Source organism: Panicum virgatum, chromosome 3K, assembly GCF_016808335.1.
Source record: "Panicum virgatum strain AP13 chromosome 3K, P.virgatum_v5, whole genome shotgun sequence".
Lineage (NCBI taxonomy): Eukaryota > Viridiplantae > Streptophyta > Magnoliopsida > Poales > Poaceae > Panicum > Panicum virgatum.
The window spans coordinates 16,015,391-16,042,169 of NC_053138.1; the positions used below are offsets into that span (position 1 = coordinate 16,015,391).

Consider the following 26,779-nt stretch of genomic DNA (forward strand, 5'->3'; position numbering starts at 1 on the left):
CGAATATGTGTCCCTTGGACCCACTTGCCATAGGGAGCAGTTCAGGCAAATGATTTGAAGTCGTATAAAATGTGCTCTTCCTCCTCCCATCGCGCATCAAACCCTAAACCCCTTCGCTCTCTTGTCGCGCCGCCGCCATGTCGCCGCAGCCGCCACACCCGGTGTCCCGTGAGACGGTGGCCGGCGCCGTCGCCTCCCTGACCAAGTGGATGAAGAAGCGCGCCGCGGAGGCGCCCCCCAACCTCCTCGCCGACGAGCGCGACGATCTCGTGGTCCTCCAGCTCTCGCTCCGCCGCATCCCCGCCTCGCCCACCACCAAACCTCGCCTGCTCCCGCTCCCACACCCCGTCGTCGGGCACGACGGCGCCTCCGTCTGCGTCATCTCCGACGACCGCCCCAACTCGCGGTCCCCGCCCGCCTCCGTCCTCCTCGATGCGTCCAAGTCGCTCCACGGCCTCCCCGTCTCCGAGGTCATCCCGCTCTCCACGCTCCGCACGGACTACCGCCCGTACGAGTCTCGCCGCCGCCTCGCCGCCTCCCACGACCTCTTCATCGCCGACCGCGCCATCCTCCCGCTGCTGCCGCGCGTCCTCGGGAAGGCGTTCTACTCCACCAAGAAGGCTCCGATTGGAGTCGATTTCACCCGCGTCGGGTGGCCGGAGCAGGTCCGCAAGGTGCTGGGCTCCACTTTTCTCTACCTGCGGTCGGGGACCTGCTCGGGGATCAAAGTTGGGAGGCTGGACATGGAGGAAGAGGAGATCGTGGAGAATGTGATGGCTGCGGTGGAGGCGGCTGCGGAAAAGGTGCCAAAGAAGTGGGCCAATGTTAGGGCGCTGCATCTGAAGGCTGTGGATTCAGTTGCCCTGCCAATTTACCAGGTTGTGCCAGAGTTGGGTATGAAGATTGAGGTGCCTGAGGAAGTTGAATCTGGGGAGGTCATTGATGCTGCGGAATTGGAGACTAGGGGGAAGAAGACTGACAAGAAGAAGAAGGCATTGATGAACGCTGATGCCAATGATGATAAGGGAGTTGCCAATGAGAGTGGCAAGAGGAAGAGGAATAAGAAGGAGCAGATTAAGGATGTTGAAATGCAGGAAGAAGTTCAGGCGGAGACAGAGAAAAAGAAGCGAAGGAAGAGTATTGTGGTTTCTGTTGATGAGGGCCAGAAGGTTGGCAAGAAGGGTAAAGATAAGGGCAAGCGCGATTTGGAAAATGAGGTGGAAGAACCCAGTATGGACAATAAGAACAAGAGTAAGAAGGGGAAGATTGAAGAGGGGAAGAAAAAGAAGAACATGAAGGGTGATGGTGAAGTCTCAGCAGATAAAAGCCACGAAGATAAGAAGAGCAAGGGGGAGAAATCTGATGGCAAGATCAAGAAGACAAGGAGCAAGGTAAGAGTATAAGGTTACACTCGATATTGGTGCTGGAGATGCCCGTTCTGCATTGAGGCCAGCTGCAGATTCAAAGAATTGATGAACTGGGTTAGTTGTAATCATCTTGAAGAATCATCTTTTGTCCAGGTTCCATGTTGTATGGGGAGCCTTGCTTAACTTGAGAAGACCGCCTATCAGTTTTACCATGGAACGCTATACATTTGGTCCAACAGGTTTCTTCTGAAGTTTCATCTTCAGGTTTTGCTAGCTTAGTAGCTGAAGCCTTTGGGTTAATAATAGTGTGGTGAAACTGTTTATTGCTAAGACTATGTACTCCATTCAAATCGTAACAATTTTGTGTCCATCTGAGAATATACTTGTGTTACCCTGGCTTCTTTGAAGTACCTCTTGCGATCACTTGTGCTGCCCTGGCTCACTGGCTGCATTATTTGCATTATCAGACTTGCGTATTTTCTCCCACCATGTCACCATTATCTAGATTTAACACGACCATTATGTTGTTAACTGAACCAATACAAATTGTTACTTCACAACATATGATGAATATTTTCAATTTTATTATGGGCTACATACATTGGAAATTTAGAATATGTCGTAGTTAAGATCCAGGATCTTAGACAACATCCTGGCAAGAAAATCTTCACATATAATCCATTTTAGACAAGTTACATTCGTGTTGAACATCCTGCCAAAAAAATCTTCGCACATGCTTCGATGTATTCCCAAATCTTAGACTAGTTGCATACTGGAATGACAGTCTATGAATACTGGTACTGTACTTTTTCATGCTAAGTCTGATGAACCTTTTTAATGCGAGTTGGAATTTGTTTCTGTCCGAAGTGATAGTAAATTTCCTCGAATGGTTGTACTGGTATATCTGAAGTTCTGAACACATTTGAAATTAACGCTTCCATGAGATGCCACATGCCAGTAGCTTTACCGAGGCATCGGTGCTTCGATTTTGCTTTGGCTCCCCTGATCAAAAGTCAATGAAGTTCTGCCCTAGGATACTCTGTATCAGGAGATGTTACAATTGGATCCGCTAATCATGAGCACTGATAATCTTGCTTTCAGTTCAGCAGTCTCTGTTCCCTGCTTCAAAAGTTCAAATAATACCATTGCCTCTTTCTTGAGACACAGAGCAACGACTTGGAAGTTGGAAGAACACTGCTTGGAAGATGAGTGGTGATGCTTTTGTGATTCATTGAACTTGCAGCTTGACTATTGTATGTTCAACTTCAAGGCTAGGGCGGAGGTGCTCCATTAGTAAAAGATCAATCTTCCCATACCAATCATCTTCCTCTCAATGAATCCATCCTCGATTGAACTAGGGCTTTGCTTCGCTATTGCCTCTCCTGCCTTGTGTAGTTGCTCTCTGGACTGCTCTAGTTCCCCGGATCTTAGCCAAATCAAGTAAAGTTCAATGCTAAGGATTGAGGGTGACCAGTGGTCTTATGTGTGAAGACAGCCAACAAACTGGCTAATTTGAATTATAGTATCTACAAATCGCGAGCATCGAGCTGGGCGTCCATAGCCGACCTAGCATCTGGGCGAGGAGTTCACGTCGTATGAGATGGACCGGATGGCGCTACGGTCAGTCCGAGACGCGTCAGCAGGTTCAGAATTCGGAATTTCGGGATCATCCTCTTCTCCAAGCAACCACCCAGTGGAGACCGAGCCGGGAGGCACCCGTGTCAACTGCAGTTAGCTTGCCGGCGCCAGATGCCAAGCTTCGCCGCGGATAAGAGCGGAGTCAAACCTGTTTCATCACGACGGCGCGACGTGCTCGCGTCGCGCCATCTCTGGGCTGCCACCCGTCGAATACCGCACGCGGCATGGTCGAAGAGATGGGCGCGGGCGCGGGCGCGGGTGCGGCGTGATCGGGCGCGTCGATCTCGGAGGCGACGTGCGAGCGACCCAACCCAAGACTCCAAGAGCAGCCTGTCGACCTCCCCTCCCCAGGCGCGAGACGGCGAGAAGCCCCGCTGCTGGAGCGCCTGCGGTGGCGGTGAGGCGACGAGTGGCCGCGGGCCCCGCCCGTCGACCTCGCGCCGGCCGCGATTGGCGGGCGGCGGCCTCGCGTTCCGGAAAGGCTGGGGGCGCAGCGCAGCACGCGCCCCCCCACGCGTGGTGCGCCACGGCTGGCAGCCGCGCCGCACCACCACGCGGCGCCCATGCGCGCGCCCCCCCGTGTGGTCGCCCTCGCGCGCGCGTCACCGGTCACACCGGATAAGCCCATTCGCCCATCCCACCCCACGGCTCCCGCTCCCGGATCGCCGCGGGCTCCTTTTGACTCGCGCGCCTCTTCTCTCTCACTCTTCCGTTTCGAAGCCTGAGCCCTGAGTTGCCGTGCTGCCTGGAGCCTCTGACGCCACCCCAGTCCCAGATCGTCTGGGAGTCTCGTGGTAACTGCCCGGCGGCAGCGGGTTTCCGAGCAGCGTCCAGGCCTCCAGGGAGTTCCTTCCTGCTTCTCCGGGAGAGGTACAGCGGTCTTCTTTCCTGTACGTGCGATTTGGCGCGGACCGCAGTCGGTAGTACCAGTGGTATGCGCTCCAACTGTTTGTCGAAATGCCCGCGTGTGTGAACGGGAGAAGTTTCTGTCTAGGAGTTTGATGCAAGTTGCTCCTTGTTTCGATCTCGTCTGCTCACCTGGATTCTTGGATGTAAGCTGCGAGCAGGCTTTCGATTTATTTGATCCAGGAATTAAAGTCAATTGGTTGGGCTCTCGTAGCTGGAATGTGCACCTTTGACTTGTTCACAAGCTAGAGCTCTGTGAAACCTCCACCGTTAAATCCTTTCTAAGTCTGTTAGATGCTGGAAGAGGTAGTCGCTATGCTAGTAGTGCAGACCATTTTTGTTAGTTTAAACAGCGCTACACATTTTACATTTTTCAAGATGCTGGAAGAGGAAGTCGCTATGCTAGTAGTGCAGACCATTTTTGTTAGTTTAAACAGCGCTACACATTTTACATTTTTCACCGTGCCATAGAGGTTTTCATATTAGTTATTGATCTATTATAGAGGTACTGAACTCTTGACGTGTTTTTTCTTCTTCTTTTGTTAGGTAAAAATGTATCATCAGGGTCGATGCATCTATCTGTGACATAGATGGAGGACTATTTTTCACGCTTCCTGAACCTTGGTTGGCAGTTAAGACAATACTTGACAGAATTGATAGGTGCCAACTTGAGCTTGTATCTCTTAACAAAACCACCTTGGATTTGGGCATGCTGATTTCAGTGCTCATGTGGGTCTTGTTTCTTTTGCTATTTTTAAATTATAAGTTCCTAATTACAGGGTTCCTTGAGTTTATATGGAGCACAATTAGTTTGATGCTTGACTACTCCCTGCTGGATAGTAATATTAGATTTTCATTTTGAGAGATGCTGAACCTTTTCTTTTGGAGGCAATATGGTCCGACCTTCAGAGGTTTGGACTGCATAAGATGTGCTTGATTGCCACTAAAAGAAACAAATGCTTCTCTAAACTAGGAGAAACCTGAAAATTGGTGTTTTTGTTGTGTTTTTCTTTATTTTTATGTATTTTTCATTTATCTTGCCAGAAAATTTGCTTGGGTACATTGATTGGATTCCTCAACGTCTTGAAATACAATTCTCTGCTAGTCATGGAGGATCACTGCCTGGCACTACAGGATATATTCATGAAGAGGCATATGCATTATCTATTAGTAAAACTACTACAGAAGAGCAGACTGCAAATGGAATATCTGAAGGCACAATTTTCAGAAAAAAGTTTTCTGCTATTTATCAAAGGTTCAGTTTTTTTATACCTTCATCAATCAGTAAGTATGTGTTTTTGCCCTATGTCTCACATCCACTTTGCAACTATTTGTGGTGTCAGATCATATGGTAGGTCTTCCTATCTTTTGCATGGCTTCGGGGTGGTACGAAGATTGGCGTTCCATGTGCGTGATCAGTGGAGTCTGTTTTTAAGTGAAGTACATGCCAAACTAACTAGGTTAGTTAATGCCTTCTCTGTTCAGACTTCTATATTTTGCTTGGGTGTGTGCACCTTACAGTTTGAGGACTCAAAAGGCCATTGATGGTGTAACCCAGTCTTGTTTATTCTAATTAGTTCTAAAATATGTCATTTTGGTCACAGGATCTTACATCGTTTCTGGACAACACTACAGGGATCTCGTGAAGACATAGGATGGTTGCAAAGAACTCGAGCATCGCTTTGTTCAGTTGATGGCACAGGCCGCTTCAAGGAGATATTAAATGAGATCAGGTGATTTTTTTAAACAAATCAGGATGAAGAGCTGTCAAATGTATTGAAAAAAGAAAGCCTGATTGGGCAGTACAACAAAACAACACCCCACCCCACCAACAAAAGGGTCGAACAACGACAACTACTAACAACTGAAGACAACCAAGTTGGATTGCGACCTCAACACGTGCCACGCGACACCATGGGCACCACTGCTATACTATACACCACATCAATTTCTTCAGTTCCCAGTTATAGTGAACTCTGTACAAAAACATTACCACGTTATTTTAGCATTGCTTTCATTTTCAAATACTGTAGTGTTAAAATTATGATCATACCAATTAAGTTGAACTGAAAGTGATTAATCAGTTTCAAGAATGACCAACAATACTATATGCTTTATGTTTCAGAAATGGTCTGCACTGCCTGCCTGATACACTGGTTTACTTATTTATTCCTGGTGAGACATCTTTCACAATGTAACAAGTTTTTGCAAATGATCCGTAAATGCCATTTCTTACAAATTGTCTCATCTGTACTCCTTTATGCAGGCCTTTTTAGCAACCACAGTCCACTTTACTTCACCAATACGAAAAGATTCTTTTCAAAAATGGGATTGGCTTGCCATATTGCAAAAATTCATAGCGAGGTAATTGAGCTGCAGGTTTGCATGCAAGTTTTTCCTCACTAGTTTGTCTAGCATAGGTTTCGTTCTTATCTCGCATTATGTCCTAAAGCAACAGCTGCTTGTGCTAGTGTTTCTTACTATTACTCATTGTACTTACATGTTGCTTTGTCTAGTCATCGGTGGAGAAAAATGCGTGGGAACTGAAACAGTACATTGAGGAGCTCTACTGGGGATCTGGTAAGAAAGTTTTGCTCCTTGGCCATAGCAAAGGTGGAGTTGATGCAGCTGCAGCTCTTTCCTTGTACTGGTCTGAGCTCAAGGGCAAGGTTGCCGGCCTGGCATTGGTTCAGAGCCCATATGGTGGCTCCCCAGTCGCCTCTGATATCCTTCGAGAAGGCCAGATCGCTGATAAGGAGGCAAGGAGAATCATGGAGCTCATTGTATGCAGACTAATCAAGGTCCTCATCATGAATTGTTACTCAGTCAAATCCATTGTTCATTTTTCTTTGAGAGTAGGAGCTCTGCCAATTACTTAAGATAGGAAAAAGGAGAAACCCGTTGTTTACAGACTGTTCATTCATGATGTCATCCACTTCAGGGTCTTAAACAAGCGAACAATTGCAGGGTGACATGAGGGCCTTGGAGGACCTCACCTACGACAAGAGAAAAGACTTCATCTCCAAGCACAAGCTCCCTGTTGATGAGCTGCCGGTTATCTCCTTCCACACCGAAGCCAGCACCGCGCCAACAGTTCTCACAACACTGACCCGCATTGCCCAGGCCGAGCTTCTACCATGGCTCCCCTTGCCACGGTTCTTCCCATCAGCATCCGAGTTTGTCGAGTCAATGCTCGCCTCTCTAAAGGTCCCTGTGGTTGCACCTGTGTCGGCAGCGATGGCGGTCACCGCGCTCCACCTGCGGCTGCGGTATGGAGAGAGTAGTGACGGGCTGGTGACTCGGCGTGACGCTGAGGTGCCCGGATCGGTGTTGGTGAGGCCCAAGAGGAAGCTGGACCACGCCTGGATGGTGTACTCCACGCTGAAGAAGGGCAGCACTGAGGCTGATGCAAGTGAGATGTGCGAGGCCCTGCTGGCCATGCTCGTTGAGATTGGAAGGAACAAGAAATTTCGCTGATCATTTGGTCATCTGGAGATCTGGATCGTTGGTTTGGTCATGCAAAAATGTTTGTGCCTGAAGTCTACTTTAGTGTCATGAACTGGAACTTACTAATCTGAAGTCACCGGAGAAAGAGAGATACTACAGTGAATGATAGAATACTATAGCCTTTACAGGGAATAGTGAAAACTAGGTTGTACTTTTCCTTTGTTGGAAGAAAATACACTTGGCAACATGCCATTTTGTTTTAACGAACAATAACTCTTTCGTGACTATTTTTTTGAAATAGAATCTTTTCATATTTGAAGTATTAAACATAGACTAATTACAGAACTTGTCCGTAAACTACAAGAGAAATTTATCGAGACGAATTAATCCATCATTAGCGTATGTTTACTGTAGTAATTTATTGTTTAATCACGAATTAATTAAGCTCAAAAGATTCGTCTCGCAATTTATTGGCAATATGTGAAAACCTAGACTGGCAATATGTAAAAATTGTTTTTTTTTCGTCTATATTTAATACATCATGCATGTGTCCAAACGTTGATGTGTAAAGTTTTTTTTACAGGAAACTAAACAACGATTCATTCAGTGTTCTATTATTATTTTTCCATCAATTTATGATGTGTTTTATACCACTGGATTATTCCACTCCCTCTTTATAGTCAGGACACGTATAACATATTGTCGTGATGCCTTAGAGAAAGTATTATAGTGCCACTTCAGCAGGCTGAGAGATGTCCAAGTCAGCAGAAATCACAGTTGGCAGATAGAGAATAGAAGAGAGAGAAAAAAGCTACCGACTCCTGACATGCCGGCTTCAAACCGGCGAAGAGAACTGTGCCGCAGCTGCTCCCTCTGCATGCTGGCTGCTGTGTCCACAGAGAGCATTAATTGGTAACAGACTCACTGCCACCGCTGCATGCCCGCACTGCCACCGCTGCATGCCGTGGCCTCTCCCAGCCGGCTGCCGGCTGGGTTATAAGCCCTGCTCTTAGCTGATTCCGCCTTCACGGTTGGATCACGTAAACTAGCAACTGTTGGGTCCCGAACCAAGTATAGGGGGCCCCAGTGTCAGTGTCACTCTCTCGTCTCGTCGAGGCTTCCACAGTTCCACCCCTTAAACCCTCATCAAAACCGCTGCGCGACGAATATTTCCATTTCTGCCCTTTCCTCGCTTCCGCCCGCCGCCGTCGACGCAGCCATGGCGTCGCGGCGCTGCCTCCTCCGCCTCCTCTCGAGCCGCCTCGTCCCTCAGAGATCTCAGCCTCTTGCACCGGTCTTGATCGCAACCCGAACCCTGACATCTTTGTCCGAGCCCGTCGCCCATCCAGCTCCCGGGGCCCTCGCCTCCCCGCGGCTCTACTACCCCTCGAGCTGCCACTTCGCGACCCGCTCCTCCGGCGACGAGGAGGATGGCGACGAAGAAGAGCACTACGACGACGAGGGGAGCGAGGGGGAATGGGGCGAGGAGGATGAGGCGGTGGCGGCGAAGAAACCGAGCGGGAAGACAGAGGAGGAGAAGGTAGCGGAGGCGGCGGAGATCGGGTACAAGGTGGTGGGACCGCTTGGGGCTGACGAGAAACCCTTCAAGCCCTACGAACCCGTCTTCGCCGTCGTACAGGTCTGCTCCACTTGGCCCCAGTCTTTCGAATTTTGAGTTTGGGATTTGGATCTAGTGTCTGATTGTGTGTGATTGTTTCTACCTTCAGATTGGCTCTCATCAATTCAAGGTCAGCAATGGCGATTCCATCTTCACGGAGAGGTTGAAGTTCTGCGATGTAAATGACAAGGTACGAGTTGCACTTCGATGGCAACCTATTTTACTTTTTAACTTTTGACCTTGTTGTTTCATGTATCATCTTCAAATAATTGACTTCGAGGAGATCATGTTGCTGTGCATTATACGATGACATATAGAAATTCGAATTGCATGAACATGTAATGCGAATCCCACTCTTGTAGCTCTGTTTATCTATTAGTGCTTTTGGGCATTGAAATTTGGACCAATTTATGTTGAGAATCTAGGAACCTTGGCTTATACGTAGGTGTATGCTGTTTATTCTGCCTCTGGAAATTTATTGTTAGGCTCACTTTTCCTTTCAATTCCTAAAGCAACATCGAATTTTTAGCATCTTGAGTCATTATGAATTGGTGATTAAGAAGGATTATAATTCCAGCAGCCTTCTTTGAGTTATATATAGTATATCTCTACCTGATGTCATGCTAATGTTTATTTAGTGCATCACGTTCCACAAATTAAGAAACCGAGTTTACTGGGTAACCTCATGAATTCTCTAGCAATTCTGGCAACCAGCATAGATCTCTGTTTATTATCCTGTATATTTCATTTTATTGACAATTTGCTATTGGTGATGTTGTCTGCATGATGTCGCTGCAGCTGATCTTAAACCGAGTTCTCATGCTTGGTTCACAAACTCAAACAGTTATTGGAAGGCCAATTCTTCCTGAAGCTTCTGTTCACGCTGTTGTTGAGGAGCATGTAAGATGGACATTTCTTTCCTGAACTCCACTGTTTTGTTGGTACAGCCTTGTTCTCTAAAATGAACCTTAAGAAGTAATTTTTTACTCTCTATTTTATTAACATAATTCTGTAAGTATATCTTCTGTATTTATTAGTGGAATTATGGTTTGCAAAATACATTTCAGGATCTTTCTACCTATCTATACAGATTTCAGATTTATTGGAACACATTTGTTTTAATAATTTGATTGGTATGCATGCATACCTACTTGTTGAGGAACAATGACCTAGTTACACCAGCTGATTTGATGGATTTGAGCTGGCATTGCTGGTAGCAGGTTTAGCCTTATTGGTGGAGTTCCTTGTTTGGGTATAGTCCACAGTATATCAATGATTGTAATTTGTAACATCTAAAACACGTTCCTTGTTCAATGATAGAATCATGTTGCACATCTACTCAACATCAACTACATTTATGACTTACTGGCTGATATTTGCCTAGGACAACCTTTGATGTATTGTCGACCACGTTGGATTGCATTGTTCTTATGCGTATACCTTGAATTACAATTTACATCTGATGGTTAAGCACTATAGTACTACTTTATATTTTTTGTCATAATATATTCTTCAGACATCTAGAAACGATAGTTTTTAATTGTCAAAGATGTGAAATGGCAAAAAAAAAAACTCTCTGACAACACATCTTCTCGGCGTTATCGTGGCAGAGTTCATTTTGATCTGACTGGTCCTTGCAATGTGTTGTTGGATAGATTTGACTTTAACTTCTATTGATTATCTTCTCAGGCCCTAGATGCAAAAGTGATCATATTCAAGAAGAAGCGGAGAAAAAATTATCGCCGAACAAAGGGCCACCGTCAGGTAAATTTATACTGTTGTAGTTTGTACTATATTCTGTTCTTAAAAGATATAGTGGCATTTTCTTTCATGGGTGGCTTCAAAAATAGTTTTTTCTTAGTATTTTGTCTCAGGAATCTTGCCCGTGTTCTTACTGTACTCTAACCATTTCCAGGAATTAACAAAACTGAGAATAACCAACATTGAAGGAATAGATAAGCCAGAGACTGTTGCCATTGCCGCCTAATTTCAGGTTGAAGGAACAGTGCCTTTTGTTTTTGTCGGCAATGCCCAAGCGGGTTTTAGAAGTTAAGTCAGATCATGATAGCTGATACCAGTGCAAAGCCGCTTCTTTTCTTGTTAATTGCAAAGGTGAAGTGAAAGATGAAGCTGTCTCAGCATTCCAATGGCACTATACCAATGTACTGAGCAGGTTGGGTACTATGGCGTGGATCGGCTGTTGTAGCTTGCGTGACACTGATTGTTTTTCCTCATTTTTTTGGTATCTTTTCTGCACACACCCTTTATAAATGTGTTCTGATACATCAGTGCCATGTTGACTGCTAGAACCATGTAATAATGGGACCACAATGCTTCGTAACTCGTGCATTCGTGATATCATGGGAGGATTTGCAGCTTGCAAGTTACAAGTAGCCTCCAGCGTGCATATTTGTTCACGTTTAGTACCCCAGCTTCCTGCGACTGGGCTTTAACATGATCGCTGAGCAAAGCTGCCCCAGTAAACTGTGTCCAGTTCCATTTGATTGGATCACTCGGGGCCAGGAGCCCTGCACTTTGTTGTGCTCTGATGCTAATCTGAACACGGTTGCTCTGTCGGAGTTATCTGTTTCCTGCGGCTGGATCTGGATGTCATTGTGCTCCTCGATCAGTCTGTTCTGGTTGAAGTTGCAGTCGTGTTCTCGTCGCACTAGCTTGGGAAAGGAGAAAAGGACAGGTTTCTTGGGTCCTTGGTGGGCTCGAGCTATGACTATAATACTTAGTTTTCATAATCTTTGTTGTCCTCATGTTCTCTCGAGTCAAAACGGTAGCAGCCAGAGGCCGTGCGCTTATTCCTCATGCAGCTAGTTTTTTTTGTTTTCCTTTTCTTTAAAAAAAACTCTATTCACCCTAGCATCCACTTTGCAAATCACAAGGCATTAATTACGCGGCGAAGCAAGTGCCACTAGCACCACAGAACAATTTTTTATTATAGTTACTTGTTTAATCGTCGTTGTGTGTAATAATTTTACTCGTCTGCTGTTTAATGGATTTAATTTTAACCAGTGGCGTTGTTGGTGTGCTTGGTGGTCTCTGCGGCGGATGGGGCCTGTGACATGTACTCCTCTTGGTGTCATTTTGTGTGGTTAAGGTTGCAAACTTGCGTTGTGCAAACAACTTTGCAGACGTATGTACATGGATGTGTACTCTTTGGTCTTTGTTTTGCTCTGCTGTGATGACGAATCGTTTCCCTGTGCTGCTGCTGCTGCTGCAGTCCACCTGTCGTCTTGATTTCACCTTTCATTCATCCATGCATCTGCCTATCTTCTTTGAGTCTGAAATTCTGATCGATAAGGATCCAGCGACTGCAGCTAAAGAGCAATCTGCAGTCTACTCATGGCACCATTAATACAACAAGTTCGTCGATGGCAATCTTAATAGCTTCTGCCTCCAAGTCACATGTTGGTGAGCTCGAGACTGAAATATATTCTGGCTCACGCTGCTATGTCAGCGAATGACAATCTTCAGGTGATACCACCTGTCAGTGCGGGACAATCTCACTGGCGCTGTGTATTTCCGAGTTCCGACTTAAAAAAATCAGATGTATCAACATAAGATGGTCCTTTTTCACGGATAAATGGATATGCACATGCTCGGATCGTGCTCCAGGCCTAGTTTGGACAAGCGGATAAACAATTTGGCTAACAAACATTCACTACAACACATCCGGGGCAACAAATCAGCAAACCGAAAGATCCAAACTAGCATGCACCTGTCATGGATCATGATGATCTTTCCTTGCAGATCTCTCATACTGAAATCTCTCTGGTTCAAGACCCAGGTCTAATTGGAAGCCGTGTTCATCTGCATCGCCTCCCACTCCCACCAATGCAAAGCTGCCACACCAAAAGTCAGAGCTGAAGGCTACATGATGCGCAAAGCCACTTTTGGCAAAGCTAGCGCGCCAGCCACCATTGGTTTAAAGAACTGATGTGGCGTCGTGCTTCAGATTGGAGCAATAAGCTGAAGGAACTGTGCCGAGCATTCAGATTGGAGCATATCGTCCTCAAGCGCCTGTTTTTGGTTTAAAGAACTGATGTGGCGTCGTGCTTTGCATCTTCCTTTTTGGGTGCCTCTCCCCATCCCCTACTTCGTGTCATGGTCTCTCATTGAAGTAGATCAAGCTTATCCAAATCCCTAGCTTCTTCCTCCTTGCTGCAAGCAACTTGCCATCCTCTTTTCGTGACAAGAAAAAGGCTATCATCTTCCTGTTGCTCCACCTTCTTTAGGCACTGAAATATATATGGAACTGAACATAAATTCAGCAGACACTTGTGAGCTGAACGCTACAGTTGTCTTGTGGCAAATTTAGGCTAAAGGGGGCAAAAGCATATGCTGCTGGAGTGGTTTGAGACCTTTGCTTGTAATGTCACATTCAGAAAATCTCAACCTCCAGCTTTGAAGGTTAATTAGGAGCATAACAGAATATGCTGCAATAGTGGCCTGTACTTTTTCCTTTGTAAAGTTGGTCTCCGGAAGATTCTGAGATTACTCTAACCTGATGAGTTTTCTAGTAAGCTTCCATTCACCAAATGTTAATCTGCTTATTGCTGGATTCTTTGGAAAGTTGACGGTACAAAGGATGGCATATTCTGCACGAGTTGCATGTACTTTTGTTTTCACAAAGACTACATGTGATCATTATTTTTAACTACACTGCATGATCGATTGTACTGCGAGATGAATTGTACTGCCCTCCTGAATCAAAAGATGAACTGTACTGACTTCTGTCCTGAAACAAGCATGAACAGACAACAGACATTGTTCTAGCATCATCTACCAATGACAGTGTCCCGCAATTTTCCAAGTTCACCATGACAATTTTGAATAACATGGAAAAAGACGTTCGGATGGTGCACACAGATCAATGGTACAATGGAACAAGTCACAAAGAACTGGAGGATAAACAGGAATAGACACATTCGCTGACCTAAATACTTTAGTAGGTCCATTAGACTTGGTGGCTCCAAGATCTAGTGGGAACTGCGCAAGTGCATCACTGATTGCATAATTGAACATTTGAACATGGATCTCATTCCGCGGCGAATAAATTTGGTGGAAGCCTACTGCTGAGAGAGAGAAAAACTTGAAATGGAAACAGCAATGCAGCACTATGAGCAGTAACACTGCATTACAGCAAACAGTCCTCCCATTGCAATAGCAATTGGATGTTTCATAGCACTTATATGATAACATTTTATGGGATTTTAATAAATAAATAAATAAATAAAAACTATTCATGCCTTTGATTAGCTATCAAGCATTGGGCCTGAATGATTTTCAGAAAAAGGACTTTGTATGTGCATGTGCAAATTGTGCCTGTAGTACAGTCCAGACAGGGGCTTAGCGAGCTGTGTGATCATAGTACCAACAAGGTGGTTTCTGACTTGGATTTGCAGCAGTTTTGTTATGGTGCAAACTGCACCTATATTGAACAAGAGTAGAAGTGACTTGTAAATCCTTGCATAACCTGAGAAAAAGAAAAACCTAGCAAAATACCTTGTAATTCCTTAATTCTTACTGTACTGCATAAATTTTACCTACCACAGATTTCCACCACGACCCGATGTATTTTCACAAATGAAAGCAGAAACTTCTGCTAAACAACCCAAACAACACACCACCACTCGGAGCTGATGACTTCTTTTATCGGTTTATGGTGCCATGGATGCTCACGATGCAAGGAAAATATATATACATTTCATATCTGCCAGGATGGACACTTAAAATATCGCCGGCCGCCTCCCTCCTCTCCACCCACCACCGAGCTAGTGGAGCAGTGACGCAGCTGCAAATTAACGTCAAATTTAAACACACACCAATTGCTCAGGATAACATGTTCGCTCCGAATAATTTTGGACAGATAGCTAGGTGATGCATCGATAATGCGTGCTCCATGGAAAGATGGCACTGGAAAGCTAGGCCAGCTTCTTCTGCACATGTTTGGCCCACTCATCAGCCAACAATGATGCCAGATAATTAGTGGTTCATGTAATCATGTGGGCTTAAAATTGGCAAAAGTTTACGAGCAAATAAAACGATCGGCATTGACAAACGTAGCACAGGGAGAGGGCAAATGAGAATACGAAATGTAAACACGCGCTATACGAAATTGGCAAATGTTCAGATGAACCGTGTTCAGAAAAGTCGGGACAGACCGACTTTACACTCAGGTCGGGCAACTAGAATGTACTAGTTTGTCAAGCAAGCACAAAAGGTGTTGTTGTCATTGAACTCACACTCTTCCGTAACTAGCTGGATCAGACGGGAGCATATTCTGCAGATCATCCAAAACCCATTTCGTTTTCAGCATCGATCACGCCCTTCCATGCATCTTCTCCAGAATATCCAGTTGAGATACCTCAAAAAAGGGGGCAGCCATCACATGATCCCTTGAGCTGAGCACACGCCACTTGCCACACCCTGCCTGCTCACTGTCACCACCTTCACTCACTCAAAAGATCCCCTCACATTCAGACAACGAGAAAGCCGGGCGACGCGATGCATCCCATTGCAACCACATTTTGAAGTGACAAAAAAGGGCAGGTAAATCCGATCCACGCCGATTCCGGCACAAAATGGCGGCCGGCCATCTGGTGGCTATTTTTCTTATGCGTTTGCGACCTGAAACTCCAACTAGGATTGCTTCCGGTGACCGGAAAAGAAAGGCTGTCGCCAAGCAAAAGGAGGGGGCCAGTGTTGTTGCGCCGCCTGCACTTCCAGCGGTGTGTGCAACGGCCATGTGGAGGGATATTCTGCAGGCGATCCCGGGATCCTGTAAAGGACGGGTGCAACCACACAGCACTTTCAGGGGCAAGGAGTGCAGGATTGCTGGGAGCTTTACATTGTGGGCGCCGGTTTGTTGAACTTGGGGAATATCGGTATAACCCCCTCCCAATAAGAGGAGGAGTTTTACCATTTTAGGTTAGGCCTCATACGTTTTCCACTTCCTTTTACTATCTACGGAACAAATCAATATTTTGTAGTAAAAAAGATTTATAATGTTTGGGACGGACACATCATCTACCATTAAAAAATAACACTTAAATTCCTGAAATAAATCTAAACAAGTGTGAGCACATACACTGAGTGAAGGACTCAAACTTGGTAGTACATATTCTACCCCAACGAATCTAATCGACCGAGTTACACTTAGTTCGTTGCTTTGAAATATTTTTTTATAATCATATAGTTGAGTAATTTAGATAAAGATTAGGATGTAATTTTACATTATTTCACTACTACAGAAATCATTTTGGAGCGCGGGCAAAATCGCTTTTCCGAGGCGGGCATGCCAACCGCCTCGGAGCCATCGTCACGGTTAATGGAGGAATTTACCGACGCAATTTTTAAGTGCCTCGCAAAATAGAATTTTGTAGTAGTGTTTCTATAATTTAAAGCTGAGTAAATTAGATATACATTTATGAGTTCTTTTAGGTTATTTGCATAATGTAGAGTGAATATTTTTTCCTTCCTAGCCAGGATTAGAGCATGTCAAATTAGTAGCATGATTCTTTTTCTTCCCTAGCCCATATAATGAGAATTATTGTGGCGTGGAGGCAAGGAAAGTTACACTTAGGGCCTGTAGATTATATAATCAAATTTATATGCGCTAGATTATATAATCCATACTATGATATGAAATGAGCATACTTTGGGCAGTTTATGTGATTGTGATAATCTAATTGTATAGGTTATATAATCTGGATTATAATTTGTAGTGTTTGCTATCCATGTGGATTATATAAGCTAGATTATATAATTTAGAGGGCAAGTAATCTGAAACAAACAAATTTATCAACACTACCAGAGTCTCGATTTGATAAGCCAGCAAGAAGTCCGTGAGATGAAAGCTGAAAGCAGGAAAAATTTTACCAGCAACATGTGTGATTTCCAGGGCAAAATCATGCTCGGAAAGAGAAGAGACGATTTTGACGAAGCACGGGAAGAAGAACCCAATCAGCAATCGCTTCCGTTCAGCTCCATTTACCTGTCAATTTGCTGGCTGATTGATTTACCTCCACCGTGTGAGTTAGGTCCGCATCATTTCACGCGAGTAAACATCGATCACGGCTAGGAAAAGAAAATTCGAGAGTCCATCCACAGGTTTCACTTCGCAGCACTTGAGAAGAAAAAAAGAGAGAGGAAAAGGTAACCTCGTAAAGCGGCAGGACGGAATCCCATTAGCGGCAGCGCAATTAGGCGCGCTCTCGATTAAAGAAGCCAAAAGAATTGGGCGCGGCACCGGAAAGGCGAGGCCTTTGCGCTCGCGCACCGTAGAAATTGTTGCCGGCACCACCACCACGGCCACCCGACCCGAGCAGCCACCGAGCACCCAGCAAGAACCTCTCTGCCTCTCTAGGCTTTGACGTCCTCACTGCCACTTGAAATATCGGTGGGCACGGCCACTCCAGTCTTCCACTGCTCCGGGCTGTGATTTGGTGCGACTTGGTGGTGGCCGTGCGCGTCTTGGCTTCTGCTTTCTTTCTCGCTTCCTTGGAGGATTTGGACCCGTTGGAATTCAGAAGCTTGCTGGCCATGGTCAAAGGGTTCGGGGATGGATTGAGGCGTGGGGGAAGAGGAGGGTAGCTTCCTCTTCTTCGGTGATCGGGTCTGGGTTCGTGGATCGTGGGAGCAATCATGGCGGCGGGTGGGTACTGTCACAGGTATGGAACTATGGATGCCATTTCATCCGGCCTCTATTTCGATTCCTGGAGTCCTGGTTTGGAGGTTCATTTCGCATTTTCTTTGGCGCGCCGCCGCCGCCGCCGCTCCACCGCCTCTCGCGGCCGCGCAACCGCTGCTCCTCCCCGCTCCTGCCGCGCTGTTGTTAAGGAGCGCGCGGCAGGCCAGGTGGCGAATTCCGCTACTAGTAGTTCTGACATGTTCTCAGCGTGAATATTTGGGTATCGCAGGTGTCATGCCATCAGCTCTTTTTTGGTGATTGAAAGCGAAATATCTGGACTATTTGTTGGCTTTGTAGTTGTGGGATTGGATGATTTTTTTTTTCATATTTGATTTTTGGACAGGGTGCCAAGGTTTAGTTTGACATATTTGTTAGTTTTTAAGAGGATGTGACTAGCATGGAGTGGTATTTTGTTGTATTTGATTTGTTTGGCAGGCTTGTTAATTTGTGTCGTCACATAGCTACTTATAAGTGATTACACATCCAAGGGTACCAGACTTGTCGTTATCATTTTTACTTGGAAGAACCCAAACTGAAGTCAACAAATCGACATTTGTTAATTAAAAACTGGGTTCCCTTGATCCAACCGTTTGTCTGATAGGTTCGTCAATTAAATAAAGTTTGTAGGTTGTTTTAGGGGTTTTCCATGTGAAGTTTCAATCAAGGCCGTCTTTAGTTTCAAAATCTTTTCCCCCAAAAAAATCACATCGCATGTTTAGACACATGCATGGAGTACTAAATAAAATCTATTTATAAAATCTTTTGTATGGATGGGTTGTAAATCGCGAGACGAATCCAATGAGCCTACGTAATCCATAACTTGCAACAGTGATGCTACAGTAACTATTCACTAATCATGGATTGATTAGGCTCATTAGATTCGTCTCGCGATTTACAGTCCATCTGTGCAAAAAGTTTTATAAATAGACTTTATTTGGTACTCCAAAATATTAAGATTCTCTTTCAGAAAATTTTGGCAAAGTGATCTAAACACAGCCTTTGTGATCTAGATTTTTTGAATCATCCACTCTGGTTGATTTGGTTTTTGTATTCCCCATCTATTAGAGTATTAGTGCTTCAGCATGAACCTTTCGGAAGTTTCGTTGTACTGAATACCTATTTTGATTTGCCCTTGCAGTAAGAAAAAGGGCATATTATTTGTTGTCGTTTCCACCGATCAGAGAAATAACCTTTACATGTTTATGTATTTGTGTTCATAGCAAGTGAAGGTCTATAGTTATGATTTCTGCTTCCATTTCAGTAATAATCTTAATTTCCTTGATATGTAAGATTCCCTTGTCGTTAGTATTCATATTTTTCTGTTGTCAGCTCGAACTAATTTTTCTTATTGGCATTTTAGGCTACAGTCATCATGACGCTTTGTAAATGAAATGGGTATTCAAACAAAGTGGTAGAAAAGAACTTGGTGGTTTTGATTAATGATTATTATTTCTTGCAACTGAATCAGATTTTTTAATCAATACGACCAGTGATGCTACAAAACTTAAAGGAACTTTTATTTGAGCTTAGTTGTATTCTGAGGAAAAAAATAGCTTCTCTGATCTGTCCATTCTTTATTATTCTATAGCTTTTAATTTAGAAACAGATTTAACTTTGCACTATGGCTATGCTTATCCTGACAAATTCCATCCCTGGAACTACTATTGTGAGAAATTAAGGGCATTGGCTACCATGTTTGTCCTTAAAAGTCCGATCTTCCCTAATCAGTATATTTTCTGAGGGACTGTTTTCCTTGTACAGTTGTCTCTATTTTTAATATATCATACCACAGTGGGGGTCTCCCCCGCTTTGTAGCTTTCAAAAAAAAGTATATTTTCTGAAGCATGGAATTATTTTGTCTCTTTGCGGGCTTGCTTGGTATTATTTTTGTAGTAAGATGAACATTTGGACTAATCTTGGCCTGCTATGGTTTCAGGGTGCGCTCATCTTTGCAATCGGATCAGAAAGACCTCTCTATTTTCTGATGTCATCATAAGTGAAGCCCTCTCTGATGAAAAGCTGTTGTTTTGGTTGTTTTCTTGGAATACTGGTTAACGGATGGTAGCATATTCTATTCTGTGTGATTAGGCTTGATTGCAGACTGATGCTCCCTATCGCTTACGTCCTCTGATCATCCAGAGTATACCATCTGGCAGCTAGCATTTCTCTATTGGAATTATCACCCTTCATAAGAAATAGGGCAAATCTCCTTTGGCAAACATAGTTCAGAGGTCATCTCTTTGTCGGTTTATCCTGAACTTGTTCCTATGATTGAATGAAATATCAGCAGCAAGATACTTCTAATGACCTCCCTTAGAACATCCTCATTTAGTTTGGTGGAAGTTTCAGAAGGTTCCATTCCTGGTCAGGTTTCCTCTGTCATGTGTATCAGCTGATTTGCTGGGCAAATCTCCTTTGGCATTACTTACTTACTGGTTCTTTTGGGCAAATCTCCTTTGGCATTGGCTGCTCCAGATCTCTCTGTGGGCAAATCTCCTTTGGCACTAGTTCTAGTTTTAGCTTTAGTTTCGGACTGCTCTTTGGGCAAATCTCCTTTGGCACAAAATACTATCTTCTTATATTTGCTTTATTTTGGGTAAATCTCCTCCAGCTGTGAGTAGCAGCAGCTCTATCAGGGTAATTCTCCTTTGGCATTATTAGTCAAGTGTGCTGGCGGCGTGCACGTAAATTCTACCAAAATATCAAGAAGTACTTCTGGAAGGTGGAAGGTAATACACCGTTTTCCTTCAATGTAGCATTCTGTGGTGCCTGGAAAGCTATGATGGCCATGCGTTAGTTGTAGTCCAATGATACATAACTAGAGGTACCTAAATCATAGGACAAGTATTAACTCAAATTTAGAATAGAAGGCTAGAGAGAAATGCTTGTCCAGTCCTCACATGGTTAATTTATTTGTGGTGGCAAATATGAAGACAAATTTTGACATCAACATCAGCAGAAGGCTAGGGGGCCATACATACACATCGCAGTGGATAGATAATTGATTAGCATATAACATAATGTTACAATGAAAACGCCTCCACGATGTTTCTCTGTCATTCCTCCTGTGGGTGATATAATCATGATTTGTCAGTTGTCATGGTAGAATGGAAGGAAAACAAAAAAGAAATAAGCATATGGAGCCAATAGCAGAACAAAATAGTGGAAAGAGAAATTATGAGCACACCAAGGGTTTTAACAATTTGAAACAGTTACTTTTGACAAAAAAAAGAACCTAAATTATTCTTAAGTTAAATAAGGTTTGGATGTTTGGTGATCTTTTAGGTTCTGGTACCTTCCAATACATTGCAACCACCATAAAAAGATCTAGTTCTACATTCTTTTGTCTCGTTACGATCTCTAATCCTGTGTGTGCGTGCGCGTGTGTCCTTGCCTCCTTGGGTATGTTGTAAGGGTTCTCTACCCTTTTTCTTCTTAATATAAAGATACAACTCTCCTGCATGTTGGAGAAAAAAAATCTCTAATCCTCCTATGTTGCCTTTATTTTCTGCAGGAATACTTGGCCAACTGTGTTGTTACATTGCCATTCCAAACATCAACTTGCTTATTGTTGTTTGTTCTTGAGATTACCACGTTATCCATACAGTACACACCTTATTCTAAGAAGGTGGGCATTTATTTAATCTAACATTTCTTGACAAGGTTGTCTTATATGCCATATGGAATGACCAAGCGTGGTGTTGCAGGATTTGGAATCATGGATTTGTTTGCAATTGACTCGGATAGTGAGTCATATAGTGGGACCAGTGACAGCGAAGACCAAGAAGAATGCGAATTTACGTACAGTGACCATGCCCAGAGTATCTTGTCCAGCCTGGATGAGAGCATTGGCAAGATCGATAATTTTCTGACTTTTGAAAGGGGGTTTCTGCATGGGGATATAGTCTGCCCTGTTTCCGACCCCTCAGGTCAGCTGGGACGGGTTGTTGGTGTTGAAATGTTTGTTGACTTGGAGACAAGCTCTGGTGACATAATTAAAGATGTAAACAGCAAGAAGCTATCAAGAGTGAGATCCTTCGTTTCTGGAGACTGCGTCGTAATGGGACCATGGATTGGACGGGTGATCAGAGCATTTGACCTTGTTACTGTTTTGTTCAGCGGCGGGGCGAAGTGTGAAATGCTGTTAAGGGATTCTGAGGCACTGAAGCCCATTCCACCAATTCTTTTTGAAGATGCACCTTATTTTTACTATCCCGGTCAACGTGTGAGGATTGTTGAACCCTCGGTTTACCAGTCAGCAACATGGTTGTGTGGATCATGGAGGCCAGGTAGAGATGACGGTGTTGTCTCTCATGTAGATGTTGGGATGGTGCATGTGAACTGGATCACATCTGTGACCAATGTTTGGGGAGATAAATCATCAAGTCCTCCAAACATTCAGGATCCAAAGAAACTCACTTTGCTGTCATGCTTCCCTTATGCTAATTGGCAACTGGGTGATTGGTGTGCTCTTACAGCTGACGACCATGGATGTCTGTGGATGGATTCTGGGAAGTCTTGCATTGTTAGTGAAGCCTGGAAGTGCAACTCTCCTGGGCACATGCATTTGGAAAATTGTAGTTCAGGTTATTCTCAAACATATGTTGTCTCCAAGACAAAGAGTACTGTTGATATTCTTTGGCAAAATGGAAGCATATCCCTTGGTCTGGAACCCCAGACACTGGTTCCTGTGAGTACCCTTGGTGATTATGATTTTTGGCCAGGGCAATTTGTCCTAGAGAAACTGGCTGTTGAGGATTCTGCAAGATGTCAACGAACTGGGATAGTGAGAAATGTGGATGCACTCGAGCGAACAGTAAATGTATCATGGATTAGTCCTGCAGGCAGTGACACTGTCAGCTATGGAAGAACAGTGGAGACTGTGAGTGCTTACGAGCTGGTAGAGCACCCAGATTTCTCCTTCTGCACTGGTGAGGTCGTTATCAGGTCAGCTGTGAACATAAAAAAGTCTGAAGCAGATCTCACAAATGTGTCATTAGCAAGCAGGGAATCATTGGTTACCCACTCTGACTTCTTATCATGCATCGGAAATGTGCTTGGCTACAAGGATGACGGAATTGAAGTCCAGTGGGCTAATGGTGTGATATCCAAGGTAAACTTAGCTTTGACTCTGCCACTAGCTTCTTAAGTGCTAGTCTTGCATCCTGGTCGTGTTTAGTCAATCATTTACTTTCTTAAGCTGCGTTCTTTGTTGATTCTTATATTTTCTGATCTTCTTTTGAGTTTGAGATATGGACCTCAACATACTATTTGTAACAGATCTCTCTCGTCCAGTGTCAGGTGCAGCATTTTGAAATAATTGGATTGGATAAACTTCTTGATAGTTCACTAGAATCGATGCATGAGGAAAATACAGCCGGTGATTCAGTAGATATGGACGAGCAGGACGAAATGCATCATGAGAACGCAAACATCTGTTTCTCTATCTATCCTGTACTCTCTCTATCCTGTGTTGAACCAGTATTGATCTTCGCCTTTTTAAAATTTACTAAGAGATGACCGAATAATTTTTTGTTCAGATTGCTCTGGAATCTACTGACTGCACTGGTTCCTTGTGCAAAGCCACTGCCTTTCTCTTTCCCAAGACAGCTTTTGATTTCCTTACAAATGTGGCTTCTAGTTTATTTGGTACTCATGGTTCTCCATCGCCAAGCTCAGTAAGTTCCAGTTATCTTTTCTAATAAGACATTTTTTTCATAATTCTAAGGTGAAGTTTTTCTTCCAGGTTGTGATAGATCCTCGATATCAAATTATTAAGACGGCAGAAATGCAGACATCTGCAGATGAATTGCCAGAGGAAAAACAGGTAGTGGAGTTGGTGGCAAAGATTGAGAAACCAAATCTCACTTCAGAAGATAACACATCAAAAGGATTTGATGTAGTGACTGATTGTTCGGATCATCACTTTGCGAAGGGAAGTGGCCATGAAAGTGTAATGCATCTTCTGAAGCTTTCACTGGCATTTTGTTTCAAGCGATAGTTATTCGTGCATATAGAGAAGTCTGTGTGATGATGTTTATTTTCTATTCTCTTAGGTTACAAGAAGTTGGGTGAAGAAGGTGCAACAAGAATGGACGATCCTGCAAAATGATTTACCAGGTGTGCTTTTCTGTTGTTTGTATTTATTCAATAAGGGCACTTTCTTTAACTGATCCCTATTATTGAATGTGAAACTTGACTAGCTGTCTAATTCACTCAGTATTTCTTGGAGATAGTTGTAACTATTAGTAGTGAATATATACCATAATGTTGTGTGTTTGCATACATGCGTTGGTGTCTAAGGCTAGGTGTAAGTCAAAATACTCCATGCTCCACAGGATACCACTAGAACAATAATATTTTTGAAGGAAAGCAGCATTCCTTAACTGGGTGCAGGGAAGGTTTCAAGGATGAAATCTTGCTGCAAGCACACAGATTCAAGGAATCTCTTATGCAGTCAGTTTCTGCTTGGCTTGAGGCTCTGGGATGGACTCGTCTCACTTCTCTTTTAGCATTCTCCCCTCTTACAGATTCCCCCCTTTGTTTGGGCCCAAGGGCGTTTTCTATTTATGGGTTTTTCCTCTTACACTTAAATCTACAGCTGTTTTCCTTTCAAAAAAGCATGCAATTATTCCATCTCAAGCTTATTCATATCCATTCAAGAGTACTGAAAAATTAAGTAGGTGTAGATCATTAATGTATAGTGTCTGGCCTTTTGCATATTCAGTGTAAAGCAAGCTGTTAAACTGCTACTATGCTACATGAACAATTGGAAACATAATCATGGTGGTTAGGACAGTTCTCTGTGGGCGGTTTTGCCCTTGGTGGCAAGAAAAAAATATTTGCCGCCTAGTACTATCATAATATGATCATTAGGTGCAGTAAGTAATTTAATCTGTTTATTAGATGTAGTAAGAAAGACCTGGAGCAGCCTAGGAGGAACTAGGCAGGAAATAGGCACCCAATTTCGCCTTGACGAGGACATGAACTTGGGTGTCTGTGTTTTATTGAGCTAGGCTCAATTCCTTAGCATTAGATGTAATAAGTCAATGTTTCTCAAAAGGTGATGGGGTATATTTTGACGAGTATATGCATGCTTTGTTTCAACTATGCAGATGGTATTCATGTAAGAGTTTTTGAGGAAAGGATGGATCTTCTGAGGGCTTGCATTGTTGGGGCAACTGGAACACCTTATCATGATAATCTTTTTTTCTTTGATATTTTCTTTCCTCCTGACTATCCCCATGAACCACCTGTAAGTTCTCCCACTTGTCTCTACTGTTATGGCATATAAATCTGGCAGTTCTTTTTTTTTGTCAAATTTAAAGAATTCTGTAAAATTTCTTTCAGTCTGTTCACTACCACTCTGGTGGTCTCCGCCTGAACCCAAATTTGTATGAGTCGGGAAAAGTATGTCTCAGCCTTCTCAAGACATGGACAGGGACAGGTAACGAGGTGTGGAATCCAGATAACTCAACTGTTCTTCAACTGCTGTTGTCCCTTCAGGCCCTTGTTCTCAATGAAAAACCTTATTTCAATGAGGCGGGCTATGACAAATTTTTGGGGAAGGCTGATGGAGAGAAGAACTCTATTACTTACAATGAGAATGCTTTCCTGCTGTCATGCAAGTCCATGATGTATGTTTTACACAAACCACCAAAGGTATGCCATCAGCTCTGAAGTTTCTGTACTGAATAGTCTCTGAAAACTTATTACTTTTTATGCATCTACGTCAATGATTCATATGGTTCAACTGAACTCTAAGTCTTATTCAATTAGAAAAGGTAAATAATTCTTCTGAAGTTTGAAAACTATGAGTTGAGTAATGTGTCAATCTGTACTGTTTTATCTAAGTTCTGCTGTATCTCTCAATCTTAAGAAGATACATATTGATGTATTTCTCACTCAGCATTTTGAGAAGTTGGTCAAGGAGCATTTCACTTGTCGCGCCCAACGCATTCTGGATGCCTGCGAGGCTTATCTTGGCGGTGATCTCGTTGGACATGCGCACGACAAAGCATACATATCAGAGGACGGCAGCAAGAACTGTTCAACCGGTTTCAAGATAATGCTTGGAAAGCTTCTGCCGAAGATTGCCGCTGCCTTCTCTGAAGCGGGGATCATCAGCGGCCAGTAAACCAGAGCTAACTTGCTCCCTACATCATTAATGAAACTGGGACCCTTTATCAGTGATTATTGTGTGTATTTTGATGCTTGTGTATTCCAAATAAAATGCTAACTGGTTCATGCGTTAGTTATGTCTGTCTTGTAAATGCGGAACAGTATATACTCATGATTGCTGAACTGAAATGTTGCTAAGCTAAAGGCAACTCAAGTGTGGAGTGCCTGGGTTTGGGTTGTATTCTACGTTAAGTGTGAAAGGTATGTAAATGTGCGTTCTTGAAAGGTTTTCCTAAATTATTGACAGTGTAGTCGTACATATTTGCTAGTACTCCGCTCTGAAATTTCTCTGAAACTTTTAAAGAAAAAAAAAGACAGCGTGGGCCAGTCCGGCAGTCTAGTTTTGCTCTGGGTCTACATTAACATGAACGAAATGTTAATAAAAACATCCGCACTTTATCCAATACTCCTATACGCTACTCCATTCTAAATTGTAGGCCGTTTTAGTTTGGCCTAAACCAAAACATGAAGGCATTTTGGTGGTGGATTTAACAAAAGTAATTTGATGTTATATATATATTGGTGTACTTTTCTACAAACTTAACGGAAACAAAAGAAGTAAAACCAATTTTCTTTTGACATACTATCAGGGGTGGACGAAAAGTCCCCACCTCAACTTTATTAAATCACATATGCCGAACTAGATGTAATGGTTTTGGTTCTATTTTTTTAAGAATGTGGCTAATTTACGGCGGGTCGTATTGTAAGCTATTAGTACGACCTCTCTTTTTATATTAAAAGATACTTTACACCATCAACTTTCCTTTTCTATTGACTAAAGCCTCGGGAAAATACATTAGGATGCCTATATACATGTGAGGGGCATAGAGAAAAGAAAAAGGACAAATGATATCAGCACATGCATGCATACGTGAAAAAAGAGGAAGAATGAATAGGTACGTGCATGCACGCAGTTTC

At 43.6% G+C, this 26,779-nt stretch overlaps 4 protein-coding genes and 1 long non-coding RNA gene across 10 annotated transcripts; 4 read left to right on the plus strand and 1 right to left on the minus strand.

The window, feature by feature from the left end:
* Window positions 1-90: 90 nt before the first annotated feature.
* Window positions 91-1,777, plus strand: LOC120697868 (ribosomal L1 domain-containing protein 1-like). The gene has a single exon (XM_039981233.1). It carries the CDS (start codon window positions 138-140, stop codon window positions 1,401-1,403), a length of 1,266 nt encoding a protein of 421 aa, XP_039837167.1. The 5' UTR covers window positions 91-137; the 3' UTR covers window positions 1,404-1,777.
* A 1,319-nt stretch (window positions 1,778-3,096) lies between these two features.
* Window positions 3,097-7,669, plus strand: LOC120697871. Of its 3 annotated transcripts, none has more exons than XM_039981239.1 (9): window positions 3,097-3,875; window positions 4,458-4,571; window positions 4,956-5,145; window positions 5,255-5,371; window positions 5,516-5,644; window positions 6,037-6,086; window positions 6,178-6,275; window positions 6,428-6,712; window positions 6,879-7,669. In XM_039981239.1, the coding sequence occupies exons 2-9, from the start codon at window positions 4,502-4,504 to the stop codon at window positions 7,386-7,388; spliced, it is 1,449 nt and encodes a 482-aa protein (XP_039837173.1). In that variant the 5' UTR covers window positions 3,097-3,875; window positions 4,458-4,501; the 3' UTR covers window positions 7,389-7,669. The 3 variants fall into 3 exon arrangements, with proteins under 3 accessions (XP_039837173.1, XP_039837171.1, XP_039837172.1); XM_039981237.1 differs by having other exon boundaries at window positions 3,102-3,875; window positions 4,956-5,166; XM_039981238.1 differs by lacking the exon at window positions 3,097-3,875 and adding an exon at window positions 3,895-4,057 and having other exon boundaries at window positions 4,956-5,166.
* An 859-nt stretch (window positions 7,670-8,528) lies between these two features.
* Window positions 8,529-11,363, plus strand: LOC120697872 (50S ribosomal protein L21, mitochondrial-like). Its single transcript, XM_039981240.1, has 5 exons — window positions 8,529-8,997; window positions 9,086-9,166; window positions 9,775-9,876; window positions 10,666-10,740; window positions 10,892-11,363. The coding sequence occupies exons 1-5, from the start codon at window positions 8,578-8,580 to the stop codon at window positions 10,961-10,963; spliced, it is 750 nt and encodes a 249-aa protein (XP_039837174.1). The 5' UTR covers window positions 8,529-8,577; the 3' UTR covers window positions 10,964-11,363.
* A 3,078-nt stretch (window positions 11,364-14,441) lies between these two features.
* LOC120697875 lies at window positions 14,442-17,288 on the minus strand. The gene is made up of 2 exons (XR_005684604.1): window positions 17,151-17,288; window positions 14,442-17,067 (listed from the first exon to the last, which is right to left on the minus strand). It is a non-coding gene; the product is annotated as an uncharacterized LOC120697875 (long non-coding RNA).
* LOC120697873 (probable ubiquitin-conjugating enzyme E2 24) lies at window positions 17,042-26,120 on the plus strand. Of its 4 annotated transcripts, none has more exons than XM_039981245.1 (11): window positions 17,042-17,660; window positions 19,617-20,409; window positions 21,195-21,308; window positions 21,388-22,793; window positions 22,976-23,134; window positions 23,221-23,358; window positions 23,427-23,633; window positions 23,737-23,800; window positions 24,796-24,935; window positions 25,031-25,342; window positions 25,590-26,120. In XM_039981245.1, the coding sequence occupies exons 4-11, from the start codon at window positions 21,399-21,401 to the stop codon at window positions 25,815-25,817; spliced, it is 2,643 nt and encodes an 880-aa protein (XP_039837179.1). In that variant the 5' UTR covers window positions 17,042-17,660; window positions 19,617-20,409; window positions 21,195-21,308; window positions 21,388-21,398; the 3' UTR covers window positions 25,818-26,120. The 4 variants fall into 4 exon arrangements, with proteins under 4 accessions (XP_039837179.1, XP_039837178.1, XP_039837177.1 ...); XM_039981244.1 differs by having other exon boundaries at window positions 17,269-17,660; window positions 22,961-23,134; window positions 25,590-26,107; XM_039981243.1 differs by having other exon boundaries at window positions 17,269-17,660; window positions 19,617-22,793; window positions 25,590-26,107.
* The last annotated feature ends 659 nt before the right edge of the window (window positions 26,121-26,779 follow it).

Coding starts and splice junctions, on each gene's coding strand:
- LOC120697873 (XM_039981243.1), top strand. CDS start 21,354: ATGCCATATGGAATGACCAAGCGTGGTGTTGCAGGATTTGGAATCATG. Junction 22,794..22,975: donor CTAATGGTGTGATATCCAAG/GTAAACTTAGCT, acceptor TCTCTCGTCCAG/TGTCAGGTGCAGCATTTTGA. Junction 23,359..23,426: donor GTTCTCCATCGCCAAGCTCA/GTAAGTTCCAGT, acceptor TTTTTCTTCCAG/GTTGTGATAGATCCTCGATA.
- LOC120697871 (XM_039981237.1), top strand. CDS start 4,502: ATGGAGGACTATTTTTCACGCTTCCTGAACCTTGGTTGGCAGTTAAGA. Junction 5,645..6,036: donor GAGATATTAAATGAGATCAG/GTGATTTTTTTA, acceptor TTTATGTTTCAG/AAATGGTCTGCACTGCCTGC. Junction 6,713..6,878: donor TTGTATGCAGACTAATCAAG/GTCCTCATCATG, acceptor GAACAATTGCAG/GGTGACATGAGGGCCTTGGA.
- LOC120697872 (XM_039981240.1), top strand. CDS start 8,578: ATGGCGTCGCGGCGCTGCCTCCTCCGCCTCCTCTCGAGCCGCCTCGTC. Junction 9,877..10,665: donor ACGCTGTTGTTGAGGAGCAT/GTAAGATGGACA, acceptor TTATCTTCTCAG/GCCCTAGATGCAAAAGTGAT. Junction 10,741..10,891: donor GAACAAAGGGCCACCGTCAG/GTAAATTTATAC, acceptor AACCATTTCCAG/GAATTAACAAAACTGAGAAT.
- LOC120697868 (XM_039981233.1), top strand. CDS start 138: ATGTCGCCGCAGCCGCCACACCCGGTGTCCCGTGAGACGGTGGCCGGC.